The sequence below is a fragment of the Zingiber officinale genome, chromosome 7A (genome assembly GCF_018446385.1).
Source record: "Zingiber officinale cultivar Zhangliang chromosome 7A, Zo_v1.1, whole genome shotgun sequence".
Lineage (NCBI taxonomy): Eukaryota > Viridiplantae > Streptophyta > Magnoliopsida > Zingiberales > Zingiberaceae > Zingiber > Zingiber officinale.
In genome coordinates, this window is record NC_055998.1 from 129,798,592 (window position 1) to 129,820,159 (window position 21,568).

At 41.6% G+C, this 21,568-nt stretch overlaps 1 protein-coding gene and 2 long non-coding RNA genes across 3 annotated transcripts; 2 read left to right on the top strand and 1 right to left on the bottom strand.

Annotated features, from left to right (window-relative positions):
* Positions 1-4,866: 4,866 nt before the first annotated feature.
* LOC122002543 lies at positions 4,867-13,457 on the top strand. Its single transcript, XR_006117670.1, has 3 exons — positions 4,867-4,927; positions 12,469-12,605; positions 13,326-13,457. It is a non-coding gene; the product is annotated as an uncharacterized LOC122002543 (long non-coding RNA).
* LOC122002544 lies at positions 5,299-15,392 on the bottom strand. The gene is made up of 2 exons (XR_006117671.1): positions 13,323-15,392; positions 5,299-7,240 (listed from the first exon to the last, which is right to left on the bottom strand). It is a non-coding gene; the product is annotated as an uncharacterized LOC122002544 (long non-coding RNA).
* A 3,505-nt stretch (positions 15,393-18,897) lies between these two features.
* Positions 18,898-21,568, top strand: LOC122002545 (putative serine/threonine-protein kinase-like protein CCR3). The gene has a single exon (XM_042557745.1). It carries the CDS (start codon positions 19,035-19,037, stop codon positions 21,432-21,434), a length of 2,400 nt encoding a protein of 799 aa, XP_042413679.1. The 5' UTR covers positions 18,898-19,034; the 3' UTR covers positions 21,435-21,568.

Sequence of the window (21,568 nt, forward strand, 5' to 3'; positions counted from 1 at the left end):
CCTTAGAAATAATTACATCGATACTTCCTTATATTTCGGGTGTCGGATTCAGAAGGTGTTTGTTCTCATCATCAGTGGATTCATCATTTCCACCATGGATTCATGTTGGGGTCCTCCTCCCATGGATTTATTATTTCCTTTCCCTTCCGAGCTCAAGATGATGCACATCCACGACCTCCTTCCATTGTAATTGAAAATTGAAAACGAAAGCATATAAAGAATACAAAGTTGAGATTAAGAATAGAGAAGATGTGTGTGAAAATGATGAATGAACTCTCTATTTATAGAGTTTAGATAATAACGGACACTAAATCATAGTCATTAATAAAAACATGATCAAATGATTCTAACCGTTGGAAAAAAATATCCAAAAAAAACCCCCCCCCCCCCCCCCCCCCCCAACAACTAGGAACCACCGATTAATCGGTGGTTCCAACGACGAGGAACCACCAGTTCAAACTGTAGAAAAAAAAATTTGGTTGAACCGATGGGCCAACTGACGATTAATCAAGGGTCTGCCAGATTTTCACCAAAGGAACCGGAACTGACCCGACAAGTTCAACCTGATGAATCGGGTCAACAAGCACCATTGACTCGGTTATAAGCTTGGACGAGTTCAGGCCAGACCCGGCCCAGGGTCGGTATAATTGAGAGATGCTTCGTTGGACAGTTGGACTGGCCGTCAACGTGTGCAGCGACACGTGAGAAGTTGTACCAATTCCCAACACAAAGTGGCGTGATCCACTCATCTAACATCCGTCAATCTCGTCAATTATCCTCAGACCTATAGTTCAACTCTTCAATCTCAAGTAATAAATCATCATCCAACTATCATATGAGTCCATGAAAATAATTCTATTTTCTCAATTGTCCCCATAACTATAATATCATGATAGGACATTGATCCGGCAGTAAGAATGGGGGACCCCATTTAGCAGAGTCAACGCCACGTGGAGGTCGAAAGGTAAAAGGCCAACCAGAAGCTTGGCCGAGCTGATTATGATGGTGACGACCGGCTGAAGCTTCCGAGCGGAAGCGATACACCCCGGCGGGGAGTCGGGGTTCCGACGCTCATGATGAACAGTATAGTAGTGCCGAGCGGATGGCCCGCTCGGCCGAAAGAATAAAGTATCAACACTGCAAACAGTCCCGAGCACGCGACCAGGAAGCTTCCGAGCGTATCAGCACATCCGACCGGTCAGACGTGAGGAAACCGCCGACCGGTCGGACGCTCGGCATGGAGACAAGGACAGAAACATCCTCTGACAATAGGTGATACGCAGGATCTTAGGGCATGGGCTCACTGTCCCATCAGAGACGTGCTCGGACTGTAGCAGTAAGGGATCAGGCAAGCTCATCTGACAAGCTCATACTAAGGTATGGCACAGAACACGTGTGCACCTCGGTATGAGTGCACATGCCTCTTCACAGCCCTATATAAGGGTCCTTACCCTTCGCCGGAGGTACGCTCTCTCGCATGTTGGAGCCTCATATCTGCTGTCTGCTTGCCTGACTTGAGCGTCGAAGGGTCGTCGCCGGGGACCCCTCCCCGGCCCGACTTCTGTGCAGGTTCGCCGGAGGTCGGTGCAGCTGGTCGGAGATAGAGGAGAGCGCCACGTGCCCAGCGTCCGTCGATTCAGCGACTCGGACAGGATCAAATTGGCGTCGTCTGTGGGAACGCGCCTGTATCCGAGCGGAATAGATGGACGAGGCTGGATGACCTCACACCGTGATGCTCCCCTAGGAGAAACTCGACGCTCTAATGGAGGCAAGAACAGCTAAGCTCGTGGAGCAACAGAGACAAAAAGGCTTAAGCTGAGCGGATATCCGAGCGACCCAGGAGGACCGACCGGAGAAACACTAGAAATGGGAGCAGAATAAGGGTCCAATCGGCCCTCAGGTGGGAGCAACTCCTGCCCCAATATCGGTCCGACAAAGGGGTCTTCATCAGGCGAGGAAACTGGCCAATAAGTTTCGACAAGTATAACGTATGCTCCTCACTCCACGGGTATTCGGGAGTTGAGAAATTGGGTCATAGTCGTGCCGATCGATAGGTCAGTTCTTTCAATTACCTATTGCTCATAGATTGGTAGTTTAAGTAAGAACTCCCGTGCCGCTCGGCCGGGAGCATATTAACCGAGCCCCAAGTTCGATAGGAAGACCCCGTGCCGCTCGGCCGGGGGTATAGAAACCGAGCCAAGGGCTCGATGGGATAAATCCCGTGCCGCTCGGCCGGGAGCATATTAACCAAGCCCCAAGCTCGATGGGAAGACCCCGTGCCGCTCGGCCGGGGGTGTAGAAACCGAGCCAAGGGCTCGATGGGATAAATCCCGTGCCGCTCGGCCGGGAGCATATTAACCAAGCCCCAAGCTCGATGGGAAGACCCCGTGCCGCTCGGCCGGGGGTGTATTAGCCGAGCCAAAGGCTCGATGGGAAGCCCGTGCCGCTCGGTCGGGAGTATGTTAGTCAAGCCAGAAGTTCGATAGGAAGACCCCGTGCCGCTCGGCCGGGGGTATAGAAACCGAGCCAAGGGCTCGATGGGATAAATCCCGTGCCGCTCGGCCGCGAGCATATTAACCAAGCCCCAAGCTCGATGGGAAGACCCCGTGCCGCTCGGCCGGGGGTGTAGAAACCGAGCCAAGGGCTCGATGGGATAAATCCCGTGCCGCTCGGCCGGGAGCATATTAACCAAGCCCCAAGCTCGATGGGAAGACCCCCGAGCCGTTCGGCCGGGAGGATTATATACGAGCCAGGGGCTCGATGGCGAAGACCCCCGAGCCGTTCGGCCGGGAGGATTATATACGAGCCTGTAGCTGCTACGGGATCGATGGCGAAGACCCCCGAGCCGAGCAGCCGGGAGGATTATATACGAGCCCCCGAGCCGAGCAGCCGGGAGGATTATATACGAGCCAGGGGCTCGATGGCGAAGACCCCCGAGCCGATCGGCCGGGAGGATTATATTCAAGCGATCATCACCGGTTTCGGATCAGTCCAGCGGACCAGCACATCATATATCTATATCCCCCGTTCGGGGTTGAGCGGCCTTCACTGGTCACGGACCAGATTCATGATCATCTATCTCCCCCGTTCGGGGTCGAGCAGTCGTCGCGGCCAGGTATCTATTCTTCCGATGGACATCATTCCGGTCGCACGCGCGGCATCGTCCGCCCGACATCTATCCATCAGATCGGCGTCATTTCGATCGCACGCGCGGCATCGTCCGCCCGACATCTATCCATCCGATCGGCGTCATTTCGATCGCACGCGCGGCATCGTCCGCTCGGCATTTATCCGACCGATCGACATCATTTCGATCGCACGCGCGGCATCGTCCGCCCGGCATCTATCCATCCGATCGGCGTCATTTCGATCGCACGCGCGGCATCGTCCGCCCGGCACCTATCCATCCGATCGGCGTCATTTCGATCGCACGCGCGGCATCGTCCGCCCGGCACCTATCCATCCGATCGGCGTCATTTCGATCGCGCGCGCGGCATCGTCCGCCCGACATCTATCCATCCGATCGGTGTCATTTCGATCGCTCGCGCGACAGCGTCCGTATAGCATCTATCCATCCGATCGGCGTCATTTCGATCGCTCACACGACAGCGTTCGTCTAGCATCTATCCATCCGACCTACAGCACTTCGATCGTCCGGTCGGTATCTTCGCGGCTGCGCACTTGGCATTGGTCCAGTTTCCGACTTGGTCTGCTCGATAGCGTTACCATCCCCTACGACACCACTATTATAGCGACCGCTCGAACGACATTATATTATTGGTTCAGCGATTTGGCTCTGACATCGAGAGCGGTTCAATTCTTTGCAATAGACTGTCCAGTCAGTCGGACTCACGCCTCCTTCGACTAGACTTGAAGGGGAGGCTTGTGATCCAGATATGTCAGGGGGTCAAAGGCAATTAAAAGAAAGAAGAAGGACATTTTTGTAATTGGACATTTAGGGCTTTCTTTGGGTGATTAAGGGAAGCACGACAAAAGAAAAGGAGAGGGGGGCTCGCGTTTTTTGGACAGGGAGCTGGACCCGCCGCCAGCCAGGGAGAAGCTTGGGTTTGCCCCTCTCACGCCCTTCGTCGGCGACCGACGAAGTCGCCGGAGCTCTCCTCTTCCTCTCCTCCACCCCTTTCCTCCGGTCTCACGCCATCGACGACGCCTAGGAGAGGGCGTTTTCACCGCTGCCAGGGAGAAATCGAGCACCGCCGTCGCATACGGCGTCCAGCGCCGCCTCCTACTCCGGGCCTTCCCCCGCGGCCACAGCCGCCGCCGGCAGCCACCGCTGCCTTTTCCCCGCGGCCATAGCCGCCGCCGACAGCCGCTGCCGCCCCCTCTCGCATCTATTGCCGCTGTCTTTAGTGGGTATCGTCACCTTCCAGGTAACCGCAGCTTGGTATTATATGGGTAATCCTGGCCATTGCGCCGAGGTATTTTATTCTTTGCATCGTTATCATCATGGTGGGTTATTGGGTTTATCCGGCCTGCGTGCCGTGTTTGGGCTTGCGAGCCGTTGTTGTATTCCGGCCTGCGAGCCGAGGATGTAGTCGGACAGTACATCATCCTACGGATCCATATCCGTCCAGCTCCGAGCCACTGGAGCCAGCTACTCACCGAGCGGACATTTATCTACTGTTTAGAGTCGCGACGACTCGATCGGTATCCCGACCAGCTCACTCATCCACCCGAGGGCGCCCCCCTGGGCCAGGGTACGTTCTCGTACTCGGTATCTATTTATTTTACTACTATTCTGTTATTATCTGGTTACTTATATATCTGTGGGATTCGCCTCGAGCACCGAGGTACCAGAGGCCGGGGCGACCCGGTCGCTGGATGTCAGACGACCTGGTCAACGCAGCGGACAGATCATCAACCGGGTCATGGGGATGCGGTCAACCTTCCAAACACGTCACACCGACAGGTTCGTTTTCTCAGCTTCCAGACAGGATCAGACATCTAAATTATTACTTAAATATTTGTAATTAGATCTCCAACTATAATATATTTATAAAAAAATAATTTCAAATGGAGCGTGCAACCAACGAATATTGGACTATCCATCGCACACACTTCTTGATTTATTTTGATGGCCGATAAAAAATTTTTACAAGACCAGACCAATCACCCAGGACTAGTGCTAACTAGATTTATCATGAAAATAATTCTCAATATAAACAAATGGCAAAAGGCAAAACATTCCCAATACAAACAAATGGTAAAAGATGAAGCGCTTGCCCCAACGTCTTTACCAACCTGTCCTAAGATCACTACAGAAGAGATACATCATGATAATTGATGAAAGTATTGCCTTTATAAATATAAAATATAAATGGGTCTCTTTCTAGAATGCAACGCTTTAGTGATTCCAATTCTGTTCTGATGCAACAAGGTAGGAATTAATTAGCTCGGGGGCATTGCTTCTGCTTTCTGAGATTCAACTATTTCTTCAGTTCTTTGAAGTTATCAGACTTGTGGCTTTTGTAATAAAATTCAATACAGTGTACTATATATTACCACCTAGAAAAGAAATCATAGTAAAAGATATGGCAAGCATCTTCATGAAATTTTCCTTTTCCATCCTCCAACCATGGATTCAATGCCCTTTTGTTTCCAAAGCTGAGGGTCTTCTCTTAATCCATCTAAGGTAACAAACCTAGAGCAGGATTTGGTCATTTACAAGTATCGCTGGCTTCTTCAAATTGTTTCAGCAAAGATTCATCGGTGGATCAAACATCCATTTACTTACGAGCTTCACTAGCTTTGTTGTAGAACCAGTGTTATATCACCAGCAGCGAGTCGTGAAACTCTCGGACTAAAACTATCCCCAATGAAATGTTGGCCAGAAAGATATTGGTAGCAAAGATTATTGTGGAATGAGTAAGCTAGGTAAAATGGAAAATGGAAAACGGAATAATAAAATGCATTATAAAACAATCAACAAAATGAAGCGTAAGGAATATATTGGGAACTGAAATGTTGTTGGAAGAAGTAAACCAAAGAAAAGAGAAAACAAAGGACTTCCAGGAACTGTTAGATGAAGAACAAAAAATCAGAAAATAGCATGCAGAGTTCTTGAAAGCACAAAATAAGTTTTAAATTATCATAAAAAGAACAAGGACCCAAGAACCTTGATTTTGATTGAGACGAGATAAAATCCAAAAAATGGATAAACTAGTAGGCATAGTTCTTGAAAATACAAAATTTATTTTAAATTATAGTAAGAAGAACAAGGACACAAGAATATTGATTTAATTGATATGAGATAAACATTCTAAAATTTAATTGAAACTAGAGTCATGACCACATTTTTTTAAAGTTTATGTCATCTACAAAGAAAATAAACACAAAAGGCAGTTTCATCTGTTCTAAAAACAAGTTTGCTTATCCATTGACAGAATACAAACAAAAGAATGCCACAGCAGAAAATTGCCCTGGAATCTATTTCAGGCGAAATTGTGACTTCTGATTCTGGTTATGGCTGTTAATCTATTTTAAGTTAACATTCACTGAGGGGTATATAATCAGCTATGCATGCTATGTTGCAATAGTTGGAGAAGAAATATCCAATTTAGGTTATTATTGAATTTACCATCTCTGTTTGCAGAGGAGACAAAATAAAAATACTAATCCCACTGAAACACTTGATAAAAATAACAAGCATTTGCCGTTCATAGACTGAAATTCTCACATCTAATTCAAGGCATCAAGAAGAGAAAGAATTAATTAAAAGAGACGGAGTGGCAAATCTCCAATTTAAATTATTCAATTCAAAAAGGCAACGATGGAATACTTAATGACACTTGAGCTTGAGAGATAGGAGAGATGAAGTAAAATGAAGCAGTCTGAACAGACTGATGTGACAAATAAAAGCAATGAACACAAAAGGTTGGTAACAATTATTGCATAAGCTGGGGATGCTTGCTTGCAGCAACAAGGGCATGAGGTGAAGAAGAATAAATAATACAATTTGGTTCAGTTCAATTTTTGAGTTTGAACCAAACTGTGAGTTCTGTTGGTTTGATTGCTCCCATAAAAGGACTATGATAGATTAGGGCTAGAACTTGATTATCATACCAAGTTGGGAAGGAAATATTTGGTTTTCAATATTTTATCATTGCATTGATGGTTTAATCACAAAGTTATAAAGATTTACCAGAAGTTCAATCCAACCAAAACCATACGCAATGCTATTTTGCATATATTCATCCGTTAATCACTGCAGAGGCAAAGGCAGCTACAAAGATAAGATTAGACAATTATTGGCCATCTCAATTTTATTAAGATCTATAAAACTAGCAATAGAAGTTAAATAACTTTGACAACAAACAAGGTTAGAATTAAGTCTTAATGCTGATCATATTTAAATGTTTCTATCAGACATGTGACTAGAAGCAGGAATCTAAATATTAAATTCCTTTCAGAAACATTCAAGAGGAGATTAACTCTTACTACAAGCCAATGAACAATCCTACACTCCAACTATCAATCAAGGAAAGGAAAAGGAAACATATCTCATCTATATGTCGCCAAACTTATACTTCCTGGTATGCATTAAGACAAACAGCCTAAATGCTTCCTGATATGCATTGTCTTACGACCTAAAACCATCAACTCAATGATAGAAGCATTTTGACTAGCAAAATAAAACTTGAATATAGATTTAAGTAGCATTACGAGCTGGAACATAAATTGTATGGTAAAGTCACAGACTCACATGCAAAAGATGCAATAATACTGCATCGCATGAAAATCATTAATCCCTTGCAAAAAGGAATGTTGTAATTGAATGATAAAATAGAAATTTAATCATGATTAATAAGCATCCATGCATGGAGTGTAACCAAACATGTTTGTTAAGACTAAAAATGGGAAGGCAATGCTTTAAAAAACTATCACAATAACTGAAGTATAGAAGATCCAAGCCAATTGCATCCACATACATCTGGAAGTTGCAGAAAGGTTATACAAAGAAACATGTCAAAAATTTTGCCCAAGAATTCTAACATTGGAAGTATATTTTTCTTGACATTATTTTGCAATTTTATGTGCAAAAGGTTCTGAAACTGAATGATGCAAAATTTTGCGATAGCATTTACATACTTAACGATACGATCATCTCTGATCCTTAATCTTTCACATTTATCAAATAAGTGCAAAAAGATAATCTAATATACTGCATCATCTGAACTATGTATAGTTTAAGCCACACCAGATTTTATCATAATCCCAATTTTTTCTTCTGTGATGCCTCCATGTGCAGACTCAAAACTTGTGTGAATGAACATTATTGATAAGAACCTCAATCTTTACGCCCAGCCTATGAACATAAATATATAACCATGCCCTCCTATAAATTAGTAGATAGAAAGAGCTTGAGGAGTTTGACTAAACACCATTAGAAACCTACTAACATAATGATAATAATATCCACACCAATTCTATGGAACCCCTTCAATTGTTTTATCCCCACCATCACCTTGCTAGGCTACCATATTTACAAATAAGTACCAATCCTTATGTGAAATCACCTCATGCATCACACAAGCTTATTAGTGGTGACATGTTTGGCAATATGTAGAGCGGTAAGGGCACATATATAAACTTGGTAGATCTTAAAAACTTAACAAGAGTGTTTTCTTGAAAATGATATTTAAAAATATTTCTCTATTTAGTCTCTTTTGTGTAGCAGCATTGTGGAGATTTTTTATATAATTTTTTAATAGTAATAGATTATAATAATTTTATTTATCTATCTTTTCATAGTTTATTAGGTACAAAAAAATCTAATAGTATAACTAATCATACTCATCTTTGACCTTGCCACAATGACATTTACCTATACAAAAATTATTGATTTCGGACACCAATCAAAACGATATTTTTTGTTGTGCTAACCAAAATCATGGTTCAGATATCTTGATCAATTATGGAATATGAAAATTGTTTGTCTATATGAAACTATCATTATCATTAATAGAATAAAAAAAATGAATGATTCAAAAAAAGAGAAACTTCTAGAGTCTTGTGTGATTATTATGTTCCTTAGACTAAAAGATCGATTTTATGAGATGTGTTAATGATTTGTCATACTTAGTGATTATAGTGTTCTGCAGTTAGAAATAACTCGTGCAAAAAAATAATTGATGTCGCTATAAAAGATAAATTGAAAAAAAAAGTATTGTTCATATAGAGTAATTATGTAAAGACACATGTTGATGATAAATAAAATAAAATAGATAAAGATAATATTCACATGTTTCAAAACAATAGGTAGATTTTGAACTTATATAAGTTGAATTTATGAAGGCTAAAGATTTGAGGGATGGAGGAAGAGACCAAAGAAAATTCTATACAACATAATAAAAGTGATTTAAGATATCTAAATAAACTACAAATGGCAAACTTTATAAAACTTAATGAAAGGATAAAATACATGTAGCCAACCTAAAATAAAATAGGTGGGACTAACAAGGCTTGATGATGATGAAATGTTATGATACAAGGACACACTTCTTCTCCTACTCACCCTTATTTCCTTTATATTTGGAAAATCTAAACAAAAAGAAAAAGATGATTACTAAAAGAAAAGTTTCACGGAATTGAAGAAGAGGAAACCAGGCTCAATCTAAACTGTTGTTACTTCAATAAAACACAATATTTTTATTTAAAAACAATGAAAATATCCAATTTGGCCCCCCTAATAACAAATATCCATCCAAGCCCATCTCATCCATTTTACCAAAATACACTTTTTAGTCATCAATGTATTTCACTGAACACATTAACCAACATTTTTGTATCAAAATTATGCTAGCGCTTACCTAATACTCGAACACAATGACAAAATGTCAAAAATATGATATTGGCAAATTTTACATTTTGTATCAAAATTATGCCAAAATCAACCTAGATGATATCAAAATGAATGGGTGAATTTCGGCATAATCTTGCTACAAACCCCTAACATTAAGATGTTTGGTGAAATAACTTAATGACCAAAAAATAGATATTTTGGTACAATGCATGCAAGGGGTCTAGATTGGGCATTTTTTAATAGCAGGCTCAAACACAAAATTCTTCTTTAGCAAGGGTTAGATTTGGGTATTACAACAACAACAACAACAACCAAGCCTTTTCCCACTAGGTGGGGTCGGCTGTTAGATTTGGGTATTGCAAAAAAAAAATATATATCGGATATCATAAATGGTAAATTGTAACTTCCAAGATTACATACGAATATCATTGAGGTCTCCCCCCTTTTTAAATTACAATTAATGACTTGCCTTATGTGATAAACCCAATTTTTTGGTTCATGCTCGCGTTCCGCGTGACTGTATCGAATAGCCACGTTTAAAAAAGTTAGTTCTCATTTCGTCTTCTTTTGACCTCTCTCTAAAGAACGTTTTAAAAGCTCAAGAAATCCTTTTCTGGTACCATAGATAAAAGGTTTTGTCAAGCTTGAGTGAGGGTACAATCCTCTTGGTCTTTCTTGAATCAATAGAGTCATCTTTCTTGCTCATCCTCAACTAATCCATTTGATCGCCCCCTCAAGTTCACCAAGTAAGTTTGTAGATCCAGAAAGTATACATCATAGTCATCTTCTTTTGTTTCAAGTTCATTTCTGAATATGCATATAGTTTTGAGAGCTTTTTCGTTCCAAGACAAACACATTCAAAAGAAATTAGGGTTTTTTACTATTTATAAAAGACCTGTTATCATTTGATCGATCTATGAAGAATTTGTATTCTAAATGCCATAAATTCAAACTTACATTTACCTTTCAATTTTTTAGTTGAATACACTAACAAAATTATATCCAATGAGATGAGTTGGTTGTTTTTTCAAAGAAGAAATTATTTTGCCACATAGTATTTTATTCCCTCTTTCTTATAACTATGAGAAAGGAAATTAATTGGGATCATTATACTTCTTTTCCCCTTTACTGCATATCTTGCATGTCTATGATTAAACACTCTACTCATCGAACTAGATTTAGAAAACATCTTTAAGTATATGATCAGCATCTGGCTAGTAAGCTTAACAGTGTTTATTAGGGAAAAAATTGTCTACAAGATATGCAGAATTTCTTTATTGGTGGATTTGCAACAGTTTTATGATTCCTTGTATGCATTATTAATTTAAGTATTTGAAGCTTATGTTTTAGCATGGATACATCAGATTTACCAAGGACAATTTTGATTAGGAAACAATTTTAAATAGTGACCATCAAATCTAATCCTTGTTCATTTTGCATGAAAATAAACATCTACCTAAATATCATCCGTGTACAACTGTTAGCTTTAAAATGAGACTTCACAGCTCAGAGATAAAAGATCTTTTTCAGTCTCCACATTCTTCACTAGTATGAGAACAAAATTCTCTTACCCAAGCTCCTACTAAAGAATTGAAGATTTATGTCATTGTTATGTTGAATTTCATTTACAAGACTCAAGACTCTGTCATTACTAATATTCAGATCTGTGTCACTAGCAATATTCTGGTCTCTTTGCCATTATGAAAACAAAATTCTTCCAACACGATTTATATCATAAAAGTAAATATATAAACTAAATGAATAAGATGAAAGAGGCATCACATGAGAAAAAATATACATGCCTAAAGTTAGTAATTGTAATCTATCTAAAACTGGAAGATGATTTAACCAAGTGCATCCCATACTTAAATTACAAGCATTTTTAACCCACTTTCCTAGACTAGATTTCTACATCAAATATATACATTTGATATGGTAGATAGCATTTATAGTATCATAGAGAACATCAAGCATGAGCAATCAAAAATGATAATTTAGCAAACACAAAGATATGATTACATATGTTACTTTTCTTAAGACAATATTTGTTTGTTTCCTTTAGTTCTATGTTTTCATGACAAGTCATGATTAGCGTTTGAAATACATTTATTTAATAGTAATATCTTGTTTGTCTCACTATAACTCAGTTTTCTTGGAGCAATTATACAGTGTTCATAATTAACTTTGTTTTTTAAATTGAAGTGTCATTCAATGGAAACAAAACATGCCAAAGTAAGTTATCCATCTTAAACTTAGTCAATTTCATATCACTGCACGTAACTGTAATGCATGAATCAAAGAAACAAACAATAAATATGAGGCATGTGTTTAATATATATAAATATTATATAAGTGGTCCAAAAATCGACAAAGAAATCACTCTTTTAAATTAAAGCATCAGTTTTTATGTTCTGTGTATAAAAGACAAAAAGCCATCTTTGGAACAAAGACATACTCAATTATAGGCCTCATTCTTGGATCCAAAACTAACTCTACTCTTCATTTTCTTTGGAGAAGAAATTTTTGCATTGGATTGTTCTGTTCCATTTTTTGGCTTTTAACTTTTTTAAGCTCCATGTTTCTTGTTTCTTTAACTTTAATGCTAATGTTTCACACATCAGTTCTCATAAGAACATTGGATCATTTAGATTGTAGACTTATCTACATTCAAGGAGGATGTCAAGAAAGGCTTCCACTGCAGGCAGCTCAACTGAAGGTGGCCAACAACCAAACCTTAACCCTTCTGAAAAGAAGAAAAGAAAGACCAGACCAGCAGGACATCCAGGTAGGTACAGTAGTGTTTCATATTTTCTTGTCCAATTTTGTCATCTTATTTTGGGCCATTATCAATTGATCAAAAAATGCCATATATTGATCAAATGTTGCCACTGTCATTGACATATATGTCTCTGCTAACTCATATATAAGATGTTGACTCACTAACTCATAATTAGCTTAGCCATAAAGAGAATACAAATGAAAAATTCTGATTTTTCTAAGTTAAATCAATTATTTAGAAGATTTAGTCAAATCATTCATGCAAAAAGAAAAAATTTAGCTCATCAAGACTTAAATCAACATCTTTTTAGCATATTAACTGGGTACAAGAGTTTTATATATACCTTAATGCCAATTATGCACCCTAACAGCAGTCCATGGTTATCTATACAAAAACAAATTATGAGTTCCAATTATCTGAATTTGTTTATCATTTTTATATCTATTGAAGCCTCACATAATTGCTCCTAAATAATGGTATCACCATCTACTTAATTTTTTTTCTCTCCAAGTTCATACTAGATGCATTAAAAAGGCACAAACTACATAGGAACATAAATTATGTTATGAACATAAATTATGTTATGAACATAAATTATGTTATGTAAATAAAACTTAGAAAAGGTATGCTCCTTTGTATATGTTCTTATTCAGTGCTTATGTGAACTTAAAATACTGCTCACAGTTAGAATGGACAACAAAACTAAAGATTAGATTGCATTACCAGATCCTCTTGCAGAGGTGGTGGCCCTGCAGCCTGATGATCTACTGGCCATCGGCCAGTTTGTCTGCTACGTGTGTGGTAAGGGCTTTCAGCGTGATCAGAATCTGTTGCTCCACATGCGAACCCACAACATGAACTGGGAACTCAGGAAGTCCAACGGCATGCCAGCACGCCGCAAGGCCTACGTCTGCCCCATCCCCACCTGTGTCTATCACGATCGTTCCCGCGCTCTCAGTGACATCACCGGCATCAAGAAACACTTCAACCGCAAGCACGGTCCCAAGAACCTGCATTGCCCCCACTGCACCAAGCACTACGCGGTCGAAGCAGATCTCAAGGCCCACATCAAGACCCACTCCCTTCCCCGCCACCAGTGCGACTGTGGCCGGGCATTTGCTGCCAGGAACAGCTACCAGGTTCACCGGGCGTTCTGTGGCAAACTCTCGAAGGAGGGTATGAAGCTACCGGCCTCAGCCACAGTCGGAGAGTCGAGCTCCTCCGCTGCCAAAGGTGTTTCCTTTGACAACAGGTTTATGCTGCCTGACATGAACGAGCACGCAGCGACTTACGCAGAAGTTCCACAGAGTGGGACAAATATGGTGGAGCAGCAACTGAGTGAAAGTCTCCCAGTCATGGCTAATTACAACCGGGATGATCCGGCAACCCACGAACGCATGAACCGCATCATGGCCTCACTGCCCGATGACCCTAACTTCATAACGAAAATTCCTATGTGCCTAACTGATCTGCTGACGGCTCAGTATGAAATCTTGGACGAGTTCTGTGGCAGCCGCGTGGTTAGTGGTTCGGTGACGTCGCCACAGTCTGGGACCAGTCAGTCAATGCTACTGCCGCCGGCTTCGTCGCTTGACGGATTGATGGGAGAGAGGAGATTGAATGAGAAGTCTTCCGCTGTTGATTTGTTTGAAGGGTCATCGTCTTCCTTCATGGCTCCAATAGAGGAATCGCCAGGATTTGGGATGAAAAATCTAAACATGTGTGTCAATGAAACAGGGGATGAGACCTCTCTGCAGGCAAATTCCACACTCAGTAATAATTTATTGGGAATCCCATCGGCGATGTACGGCCAAAATATTTCACTCTCAGCATCCTTACTGGGGGCAGGGAAGGGGAGCTACTGCACAGAGACATACAAAGCTCCAGCACTCCCAGAATCCTCAACGGCGATAGCACTTTCGCCGAATGCAGCGTTTATGGGCGCGACACTGAGCACTCCTTCTTCCACATATTTCGCTGGCCCGGTAATGAAGATGCCAGCAAATTTCTTCGAGGTTCCGCCGCAAGAGCACAGTTTGCCACAAGCCACCGCGCCGAGCTTCCTCACTTTAATGACGAATCAAAAACCGGAGCCTGTAAAGCCAAATCCTCTCAACTATCCGCTGCAACAATTGGGCTACCGAAGAAGAAGCGCCTTCTCGATCTACCACCAGGCAAGCGGCAACATTTCCTCAAACAACTCATCGGCGCCTTCCTTCTTCCTAAACAACGTGGAGAACTACTCAATGCGGAAGGGGAAGGCGCCCGCCAGTCTCGTGGATTACTTCTCCAGTTCGGCGATGGTGCAGGAAATTCCTCTTCCGGGCAATCCGAGACAACCGCTCATGGATTCGTACGTCATGTCAAACCATATCGGGCCAAGCAATGGAGGGATGATTGAAGAAAATGGATGGAAGATCCTGAGCCAAGCTGAATCAATGTCTATGCATCCAGATCTGGCGCCGCCGGCGATGGTGAGGCCGAGCAGGGAGGAAGCGATAGGCGATGGGGTGACCATGGATCTGCTGGGGATATGTATCAAAGGCGAAGGGATCGGCCAACTCCGCCAGGAGGGTGGGAATCCCATGCTTGCGGAGAACAACGGCGACGGCGAGGACCAGATGGGGATCTTCTTCGGCGGGATGGAAGGCTACCGAAGCTTCTGGTGATAACACACAAAATGGAGAGAAAATTGAACTTTGGACCTTAAATTTTATTAAACATTTTATTTCACCTCTCAAAATTTAGAAAACATCATTTTGTCCCTACATTTTCTTATCATTTCATTTCACTAAACTCCAGAGTCAAAAGTGATGTTTTTCTGAGGTGAAATTTGAAAATAATATTCATAATAAATTCACTTAACTTTATTAATTAATAGATGATCAATTTAATTCTATAATTTTTTTCCATCAATCGTTAAGATAAATAAAAAAAATACACACGGACAATTCAAAAAGATATTAGGTCATGCGTCCTATTTAAAAAAATAATTTTTATAAATATACATAATTAAAGATCAATATATGTCATATGTTTCCGGATAACAATGTGAATATTTTAGGGTAAATTTACCTGCACTCCCCATTGACAAATATAACTTTACATGCAGTCCCTATCCATGAAAAAAAAAAATTTTCACTCCCCAATCAAACATATTTACCTAATTGCCCATGATATTTTTAGGTAAAAAAGTTTAAAAATCAATATAAATTCTCTTAAATTCAGTATATTAAATTAGAATCTAGTATATTTTCTATCAAATTGAGTACGATTTTTTTTTCACCTCAAAATATACTCGATTTTAGTTTAATGTGTTGAATTTAATAGAAAATATACTCGATTTTTAATATAAAGTACTGACTTTAAGAAGAATTATACTTATTTTCGGACTTTTTATACTCAATTTTTGACTTTTTGTACCTAAAAAATATGAGTTAATTTTAATAGAAAATATACTCGATCCTAATATAGAGTACTGGATTATAGTGTAAAGTGCTGAATTTAACAGGAATTATATTTATTTTTAGACTTTTTATACCTAAAAAATAAGAAGAATAATTTTGATAGAAAATATACTCGATTTTTAATATAAAGTACTGACTTTAAGAAGAATTATACTCTTTTTCAGACTTTTTGTACTCAATTTTAGACTTTTTGTATCTAAAAAATTTGAGGGGCAATTTAGGTATCAATATTTGTATAAGGGAGTTGAAACAAGTAATACTTTATATGCAGAGAGTGGAAACAAAGTTTTTTGGGCATGAGGATTGCATGCAAAGTTATGATTACCATTAGAGATTTTTCTCTAATTTACCGATATTTTATCATTACATTATAATCTGAGGACAGTTGATAACTTAAATAGACTATTAACAAAGTTTATTTAACATCAAGTAGAGGAAGTTGATAATCTAAATAAATTATTAACAAAGTTTATTTAACATTGGTCGTGTTCCATTGTTTGATCGGTGGACTTGACTGGATTATACTTAAGTAGGAGTTGGCACGTGGAACAGGGTGTCCTACGTGGTAGCATGCGGTTCGTGAAGCTAATTGTTTAGGGTTCATGGAGCAAAGACCCATGACTCGAAGCAAACCGGACCGTGCTTGAGTCGTTGTTCGAAGAACAAGGCCGCTGCGGCTACGCAGCCTTCGGCGTAGTTAATTGTTCACGTGAAAAATGCTAAAGTCGACCGGTTCAAACTAACCTAAGACTAAGCCCGGCCCGAGAGACACGACGCGGGTCATCGTCACCGCACACACTATTTAGTAATCCGCCTTTCCTTTTGCTTTCGTATTTTCAAACGACGGAGTGGAGCAATGCGGTTCTGTCTTTTCATCTAAATTTGAACCGGTCCAAAATTTGGAATTAACAAAATTGATCGTAAAATAAATTAAAGTAATATTTTCAAATAAAAAAATTAAATTTTAAAAAATAATTTAATTCTCACAGATATAAAAATAAGGTTACAACTCAAAATAATACCCTTATTTTCATTATCCATGTTAAAAAAAATATTAAAAAGAACTTTTCATTCTAACAATATTTTTATTCTAAATTATTATAACTAGGGTTGTAAATGAACTAAGCGTTCGTGAACAAGCTTGGTATTCGGCTTGATAAGAGCTTATTTATGTTCGTTAAATATACATAATATTGATTAAACAAACAATCTTGAACAGCTCGTTAAGCTAAACAAACAAGTTTGAACACATATGTGTTCAGCTCGTTAACGTTCGTGAACAATGTTCGTGAACAATATTTATGAACTATATTTATTAATAAAACCTTTTCAATATGCTAAACAAACAATAAAATAAAATAAAATAAATAAATAAATTTAAATTATCAATCTTAATAACCAATCAAACAATTAAAAGTTTTAAACAATCAAACAAGCTTGAATTGAGAGTTTGATAACATCTAAACAAATCAAGCTCAAGCCAAGCTCGAACCAAGGCCAAGCTTGAATTGAGAGTTTGATAACATCTAAACGAACCAAGCTCAAGTTAAACTCGAACCAAGCTCAAGTTAAGCTCGAACCAAGTTCAAGCCAAGCTTGAATTGAGAGCTTGATAACATCTAAACGAACCAAGCTCAAGCCAAGCTTCAAACAAGCTCAAGCTCATAAAAAATAAATCAAGCCAAGCTTGAACACTCATTTCAAAAACTTGGTTTATTTTAAGCTCGGTTCGGCTCGGTTCGATTATCTTATCAAACAAGTTTGAACATCCCAAGCTCGGCTCCGCTCGACTTGTTTACAGTCCTAATTTTATAGCAATAATAATCTTAATCAAAAATATTGAAAACAATTTTTATTAAAACTACTTTAATTAATTTTTAAAAAATAATGTTAGTTAAAACTATTTTAGTATTGATTAAAAGTGTTTTAACTTTATCCAAATTATTCCAACTTTATTAAAATTGTTCCACTTAAGTCCAAACCAATTCAACAATCATAATAATTTTAATTAAAATATTATAATATGAAATAGTTATAGTTAAAAATAATGGATGCGTTTTATTTTTATTTTTGTTAAAAATAAACATTTAAAACTATTTATGCATTATACATTCTTCTTCGTCAAAGTCTACGTTTACAGCATCTGACCAAGTCTTAATCCGAATTCTCACCTTCTTCCGTTTGACGCTTCTTGAGTCTCAATTCGACCCACTCCGGTTGGACCGTTGAACCGGTCGGCTAATGATTAATGAAAATTATTTTATCGGAAAAATTGAAAGAACAGTCCCTTATTTCCATTTTAAAAATATTAAAAAGGTTGTCATCATATTTTTATTAAAATGAAATAGAATTAGATAGTATTTTATAATAATAAAAATAAAGGTAATCTTTTATTTTGAGGAAAAAAAACAACGTGTCAAAAGCTATTATATTTTGAAAAAAATACCATAGTTCAACATATTTGTATTTAAAAATAAATTTATTATAATATTATTATAGTAACTATGGTTATATTGTTATATCTCTACAATGTGAACTATGGTTATAATTTTAATAAAATTCAGTAAAAAATATTTTTTATATATAATAATTTTGATTAATTTAAAATAATTTTATTTTAGTAATAATAACGGTATTTAGTATTAATTCTAAATGAATATATTTTAAAAATAAAAAATAAGATCGAGATGATTTTTTTAGTATTTTTGTCCGATTTTATTATAATGGATAATATTTTAATTAAAGCGGATTTCTCATTTCTCCGGTCCGGTCCGGACCTCCTTTTGGAAAAAGCTTCCAAAATCCGCTTCCTCTTCCGCCCGCGTTTCCGTCGCCCGTCCGCGGTCCGCGCCCCCTTTTTCTTCTTCTTTCCTTCTTTATCTTCCCCTCGATTTAAAACCCTCTCTGCGCCGGCTGCCGCCATCGATCCAATTTCCCTCCCTTCTCCTCCATGCGGTAGCCACCGGCGATGTCGCTCCTCTCCGACGCCGCCGCCGCCGCCGCGGTCGCGGTGGCCGTGACCCTTTCTGTGGTCCTTGCTCCCGCTCCGGCGGGCGCCACCGGCTCCGCCTCCACCATCGCCATCGTGGCCGACTACAGGATCGTCTGCGGTGTGTCCTCAGGCTCCGTCCGCAGCGTCCGCTGCGCCCGGCCAGGCGATGGCGCATCGTCCTTCCCCATCATGCCCAATATCTCCTTCCGTTCCATCTCCGGTGGCAGCGCCACTCTCTGCGGACTGAGGGACGACGGCGCCGCCTTATTCTGCTGGAACGCATCGGATTCTTCCTCTTCGGGGTTACGCCCGAAGCGCGTCTATAACGGCCCCTCCGCCCTCGAGGAACTCGCCGTTGGTGGGGCCCAGATCGCCGGCAGCGGTCTCAACGGCTCTGGCATCCGTTGGTGGCGAGCGAGAGGCCGATTCGTTCCCCCCGACAACGGTTCTTACCACTCCCTCACCTCCGGCCTCTCCTTTACTTGCGCCGTGAATGCTACCAGCTCCGTACGCTGTTGGGGACCTCATGGCAATCGTATCCAAACCGCCTTTGCGCCTTACAACATATCGAGCATATACGCCGGCGATTCCGACGCTTGCGGCATCGGCACCGACGGTCGCGTGATATGCAGCAACAACTCCCTATGGCCTCCTTCCCTTGGATCAGCGTTCGAGTTCAGTAGCTTCGCGCTAGGTTCGAGCCACGCCTGCGCTGTCAGGCGAACTGGCGGCACGGTGGTCTGCTGGGAAGGAGACACGCGCCGTGAGTACGCACCAGTGAACACGACTGCCTTCCAGTTAATCGTCGCCGGTGGCGATCTTACCTGCGGCCTAACGACGGCGAACTTTGGTGTGCTTTTTTGCTGGGGAGCGAACAGTAGCAACCTTGAGGTGAGGAGGCTTCCTTTCTCAGATCTTCTACCTGGAATTTGCACATCCAACGAGAGTTCTTGCAGTTGCGGGCTGTTCCCCAATTCGGGAACCCTTTGCTCGGGTTCTGGAGTTATATGCAATCGCTGCGATAATCAAACCCAACAATCAACCCCGCCTCCTCTACTTCCGCCACAGCCGTCGTCGCCGCCTCCTTCATCCTCTTCAAGGGGGATTAATAGTGGGTGGCTAGCGTTCGCAATCATTGGGTCGGTCGGTACATTTGCTGGCTTCTGCTCCATCGTCTACTGCATATGGCTTGGTATATGCAGGCGCAAGAAAGTCCACAACTCCGTTCAACCAACGATTATAGCCGCAGCAAACGGGCGACCTCACACCGGGCATTCCTCTGCGGCAGGCGGCCTATCAACGAGCCCCTTCGGGTCGCCTTCCGCTTCGCGGTCACGAATCTTCCGGCGCCAGGGTTCGCGGGTGATGAGACGGCAGAGGAGCGGTCCGTCCTCGTTTAAGGACCGGGCGGAGGAGTTCAGCTTCGTGGAGCTCGCCGCCGCCACCAACAACTTCTCCTTCGAGACCAAAATCGGGGGCGGCAGCTTCGGCACCGTGTATAAGGGGAAGCTTGCCGACGGGCGGGAGGTAGCGATTAAGCGGAGCGAGTCGGGGCCGCGGACGAAGAGGTTCCAGGATAAGGAGAGCGCTTTCCAGTCGGAGCTTGCCTTCCTCTCTCGCCTCCACCACAAGCATCTGGTGGCCTTGGTAGGCTACTGCGAGGAGGAGGAGGAGCGCCTCCTGGTCTACGAGTACATGACAAATGGAGCTCTCTACGACCATCTCCACCAGAAGAACGGCGAAGAATCCAGCGTATTGAACTCATGGAAGATGAGAATCAAGGTGCTCCTCGACGCGGCGCGGGGGATAGAGTACCTCCACAGCTACGCCGTGCCGCCGATCATACACCGCGACATCAAGTCCTCCAACATTTTGCTCGATGCTAACTGGGTCGCCCGGGTGTCGGACTTCGGCCTCTCCATGATGGGGCCAGAGACCGAGGGCGGCCATCTCTCGACGAGGGCGGTGGGCACCGTCGGTTACATGGACCCCGAGTACTACGGCTTCCAGCATTTGACCGTCAAAAGCGACGTCTACGGCCTCGGAGTCGTGATGCTCGAGGTCCTCACCGGCCGGAGGGCCATCTTCAAGGACGATGACGGGAACCCGACCAGCGTCGTCGATTACGCTGTGCCTTTCGTTTTAGCCGGTGATGTCGGCCCGGTGCTCGACGTGCGAATCGAGCTGCCGTCGCTGCAGGAGGCCGAGGCGGTGGAGCTGGTGGCCTACACCGCCGTCCACTGCGTCAACCTCGAAGGCAAGGAGCGACCGAGCATGACCGACATCGTCGCCAATCTCGAGAGCGCGCTGGCTCTCTGCGAGGAGGGCCATGACGGCATTTCCAGTGCCAGCATCTCTCTTGCTTCGGTAGATTGAGCTTAAAAATATGATTTTTCCCCTCGATTCTTCATTTAAATTTTGTATATGTTTATTCCTTCTTCTAATCTGTAAATGCATTCTTCCAATTTCATAGTTTTTTTTAGACATGAAAAGATTTCAGAATTGAACAA

Coding starts and splice junctions, on each gene's coding strand:
- LOC122002545 (XM_042557745.1), top strand. CDS start 19,035: ATGTCGCTCCTCTCCGACGCCGCCGCCGCCGCCGCGGTCGCGGTGGCC.